The sequence below is a fragment of the Sinocyclocheilus anshuiensis genome, unplaced genomic scaffold (assembly GCF_001515605.1).
Source record: "Sinocyclocheilus anshuiensis isolate Anshui unplaced genomic scaffold, SAMN03320099.WGS_v1.1 scaffold411, whole genome shotgun sequence".
Lineage (NCBI taxonomy): Eukaryota > Metazoa > Chordata > Actinopteri > Cypriniformes > Cyprinidae > Sinocyclocheilus > Sinocyclocheilus anshuiensis.
Window position 1 is genome coordinate 164,456 of NW_015549608.1, and position 4,358 is coordinate 168,813.

The window sequence follows — 4,358 nt, forward strand, 5'->3', positions numbered from 1 at the left end:
GGTTACAAAGAAAATATTCCTTGAATCATGCTGTAGTTACATTTTTAAGCTGACAAGTTAAATTTAAAAAAAGAAATTGAAATTGAGAATTGTCAAACGTTCTGGAAAAAAAAAATAAATAAAATCTGCTATATTGCCCAGCCCTAATTCCAACAAAAATAGCCGCTCTGAACATCTTTATGGATGCACACAAACCTATAGTGTTGAATTTTTCCTCATGCACATACTGACAGCACATTTTCTAACCCTTTAGAACAAATTATTCCGACTGGCAGCACACTTACGAGACTCTTTCAGAAATGGTGGTGCCACGATCTACAAAGTAAGAAACTTCCAACAATTCTATCAGTCGTTCACTTTTATTTAGGTTTATAATTCTAAAAGTGTATTGCACGTCTAAGGAATCGTGCACCTGGTCACAGGTCACAGAATAGAAATTAAGGAAAATTTATCAAATACCAATTAGAACATACTGTGTTTTGACTTCAGATGATGAAATTATTAATTTTAAGAGTGTCATATAGGTGTTTTTTAAAAGGTGTTTATTTAAAAAACAACAGATTAAATCAAATTTTCGGGAAAGTTTTGGGTTAATTCGATTTCTAGGGAAATCAATGCGTCTGATTGGCCTCTGGTTGAGGAGAACATGTTTAGGACTTAACTAGACAAGTTAGTGGCATGCTGGTTACGAAGGAACCCAATTAACTAATGCAGACACTATTTACCAAGTGTCTTTAGTTTAAAATGAAATACGATGTTTTGTTAATCTCACTGGTGATTGTCATTGTTGTTATTAAAATAATTTTTTGACCACATTACTGTTGTCCTTTTTTATTATTAAAATGAGTATAAATTAAAGACGACCCAGCAGTTACTACCATGATGTATAGATGTGTTGCAGCTTAAATAATATTTTAATGCATTAGAGTAATGATAATTCTGATAATGAGAACTTTCTTCATGCAAAATATAATTTTGAGTGAAATATGACTGGGACATTTGAGATTCTCCCTGCTACCCAACACTAAATATTAGTGTTATTTTCTTCACTGCAGTTTGCTTTTTGAGGACCAGGACAGCGGCCTGTTTACCGTCACGCTCTTCAGAAAGGCCATCGATGACTTCAGACTCAAGGCCAGAGAAAACAAGTAAGCAGCTGATTTCAGCTCCACCGTGTGGTCATGAATCACCATTTAAATGTCTGAGAGAATATCCAGTTAAAGGATCTTAATGCCTTAGTCATCCCAGTGTCTGCTTTACAGGTTCACGGTCCGGGACTTCCAGTACAACGAGGAGGAAATGAAAGCAGATAAAGAGGAGATGACCAGACTCTCAACTGACAAAAAAAAGCAGTTTGTATGTATCTGCTAGATGGATGCTCTGTGCAATTGGCACGTTACTTCATTTGAACTCATTCATACATGTGTCCTCTGCAGGGTCCACTTGTTCGATGGCTGAAGGTGAACTTCAGTGAGGCTTTTATTGCTTGGATCCATATTAAGGCTCTGAGGGTCTTTGTGGAATCAGTGTTGAGGTAGCGACACGATACAACATCTCTTGAGGATCTTAGAGAGCTCGTATCATGAGGAATCAAACTTTTCTAGAGTTTTCTTTCGAAATAAGAGTTCATTGTATAAAGCCAAACTGACAACCTCATACCCAGTCCAAAATGAGCATTTATTGAAACTAAACAGCAAAAAGTCTCATTCTGAACTTTTACAACTTGCTGATGTCGGCTAGATGAATACATGAGCAGTTTGAACACATATCATTTGTTTTATAAATTTGTCCCAATGTAGCTTTACAAAGAGGGTGTTATTATATAGGATGGACCTATAGGATGGGACAGTGAAAACTAGACTTAAAACTACATTACAATAAGTGACGCATTGAAATTGCGGCAACCAAACATTTTCATCCGAAAGTGCAATTTTTGGTTACATTTACCTCAGGAAAGATCAACTCGAAAAAATAACTCTAGAGAGGAGCATTTTGCTACTATATTACATATTCATTGTATTTTTACTTAAACTGTTGTCTTCATTATATGATGTAGCCTATGTTTGAATAAATCAAATTACAATTTTTTTTTTCTTACAGCCACCATTTAAATGTTTATATTTCAACAACAAATTAGAGTAGAAATGTGATTGTTATTAAAAAGTTGTCATAAAAACTGCATTATATGTAATTAAAATTTTGTACAACTCAGATTTATTTTAGTAATTTTGTTTTTATGTGATACATTTAATTAATTTATTAATAAATACAATTTATTTTCAGTATCGATTTTCAGTTAGACGAAAACTTGGTTTCTGTAAAAATAAAAATAATCGGCACAATAATATTAATACATTTACAATAAAAAAAAAAAAGGTCTCGGGTTATGCATGTAACCATGGTTCCCCAAAAGGGAACAAGACACTGCTTCCTTTAGTGGACACTATGGCATTCCCCACGCTGTGCTAGTTCCCTTGAAGGGGAACACAATTTTAAAAAGGCCAGTTTCGGTTTCGACCAAGTGCATCCTAAATTATCAGATTAAGTTTTGGCCCAGAATTTTCATGTCAGTGCATCACTCATTTAATTTTTTTTATTCTAAACACACAGATATGGATTGCCTGTGAACTTCCAAGCAATGCTGCTACAGCCCAACAAGAAAAACATGAAGAAGCTGAGGGAGGTTTTGAACGATCTTTACAAGCACCTGGACAGCAGTGCAGCTGCCATTATCGACGTAAGTTTACTTTTGGCCGTAGGCTGTGTTTTTGTGTTGTGTGGCTTAAATACATGGAATTATTTTACATTTTATGTAAGTTGTTATCGTCTTTTTCCTGTTCCAGCAATCTACCATGGATATTCCTGGCTTGAACCTCAGCCAGCAAGAATACTACCCCTACGTGTACTACAAAATCGACTGCAACCTACTGGACTTCAAATAGAAGAACCGCTTGTAATCACGTGCCCCTCCTTTTGTTTTGTCTCAGTGAATAAATCTAATTTAAATTAAACTGTATATTGCTGAACTCTTGTTCTAGTCACCTCGCCATGCATGCTCATTCATATTCAGAGATACTTCTCTATTGCCGTTCAATCAACGACTGCAGGAGAGTATCTATATCTGCCGCCCCTAGTACTTTGTTTACATTTTTTTAAAGAATGTCATTGTGTTATCATATGTGCAGGTGAATGAAATTATGCGTTTTAAGTCATTCCACTCATGTTTTGTGACATGTAGTAGTTACATCTGATGTTAGTGATAGATATTATTGTGTGTGGACAACTGTGGTTTTAACCTTTATTCTTGAAAATGCACCAGTGGTCCATTTCAATAAACAAAATGAGAGAAAAAAGTGTTACGAAGATGCAATATAAATGTGATGTCATGTACATTTGGTGTTTAAAGAGCTATATGTGCGAAATTATTGTCATGGAACCAAAATATAAAATTATTGTAAGTACATAAACAATGTGTGGTGTTTGTTTGTAAAACACATTTACCAACTAAAATTGCATTTCCAGAAGGCCAATCACAATAAGATGTGCGAATAAATGAATGAAAGAAGGCTAATTGCAATTGAATTTGCTCTTTGAATTTTGAATATTTGCCAGTTAGGGATTGGGCTACTTTAACACTGTTGCCACGGGTTGAAGCGACCCCAATAATGTGATATTTAGCCCCTGGAATGCGAATTTTTCTGGAGGATCTCTGCCGAAAAACGTGTATTTTACCACCCTGGACGAGAAGGGTGTTCCTGCACAACCGGAGGCTGCAGTTCCAGGACCGCCACTCTGATTGCTGTCCATGTGGTCCATCTTTAGTGATCCAATTCGGCAGGTGGCGCTGTTACAAAAGCATAGGGTCCTAGAACTGCGGTCCTAGAACTGTGGTCCTGAAGCTGCAGCCTCCGGTTGTGCAGGAACATACTATTGGCCCTGGACTGCGATTGGCTAGTTTTGAGTAGCAAGTGGGCGGGTTTTGTTGCGAAAACCTGGCAACCCTGCTCAACACCATATAAGGAGAAGAGGACACTACGCAAACCTCATTGGTTCTCGCTCTACGCGTAGATTTGAATATAAAGTGAGACATTACAAATGCGAAATAGTAAAAATCAGTGTTGCCAACTTAGCAATTTTGTTGCTAAATTTAGCAACTTTTCAGACTACCCTAGCAACTTTTTCTTCCAAAAGCACCTAGCAACAAATTGAGCTATTTTTACATTTTATTTGGCTACTTTTAGCAACTTTTGATAAGTGACTCGAACAATAAAAGGCACACATTTTCCATCTAAATTTCACAAAAAGAGGAAACCAAAGATGCCTAGCAGTACACACATCACACGAATTAAGTTATTGCT

The 4,358-nt window shown here is 36.3% G+C and overlaps 1 protein-coding gene across 3 annotated transcripts in view; it reads left to right on the forward strand.

Moving 5' to 3' along the window:
• Window positions 1-3,524, forward strand: part of LOC107659089 (V-type proton ATPase subunit C 1-A) — a 10,419-nt gene extending 6,895 nt beyond the window's left edge. For all 3 annotated transcript variants that reach the window (XM_016447912.1, XM_016447913.1, XM_016447914.1), the window contains exons 8-13: window positions 254-322; window positions 1,056-1,148; window positions 1,263-1,356; window positions 1,437-1,534; window positions 2,611-2,737; window positions 2,844-3,524. In XM_016447912.1, the coding sequence (XP_016303398.1) occupies window positions 254-322; window positions 1,056-1,148; window positions 1,263-1,356; window positions 1,437-1,534; window positions 2,611-2,737; window positions 2,844-2,942 (580 nt within the window). In that variant the 3' untranslated portion in view covers window positions 2,943-3,524. The remainder of the gene's footprint in view (window positions 1-253; window positions 323-1,055; window positions 1,149-1,262; window positions 1,357-1,436; window positions 1,535-2,610; window positions 2,738-2,843) is intronic.
• Window positions 3,525-4,358: the final 834 nt, after the last annotated feature.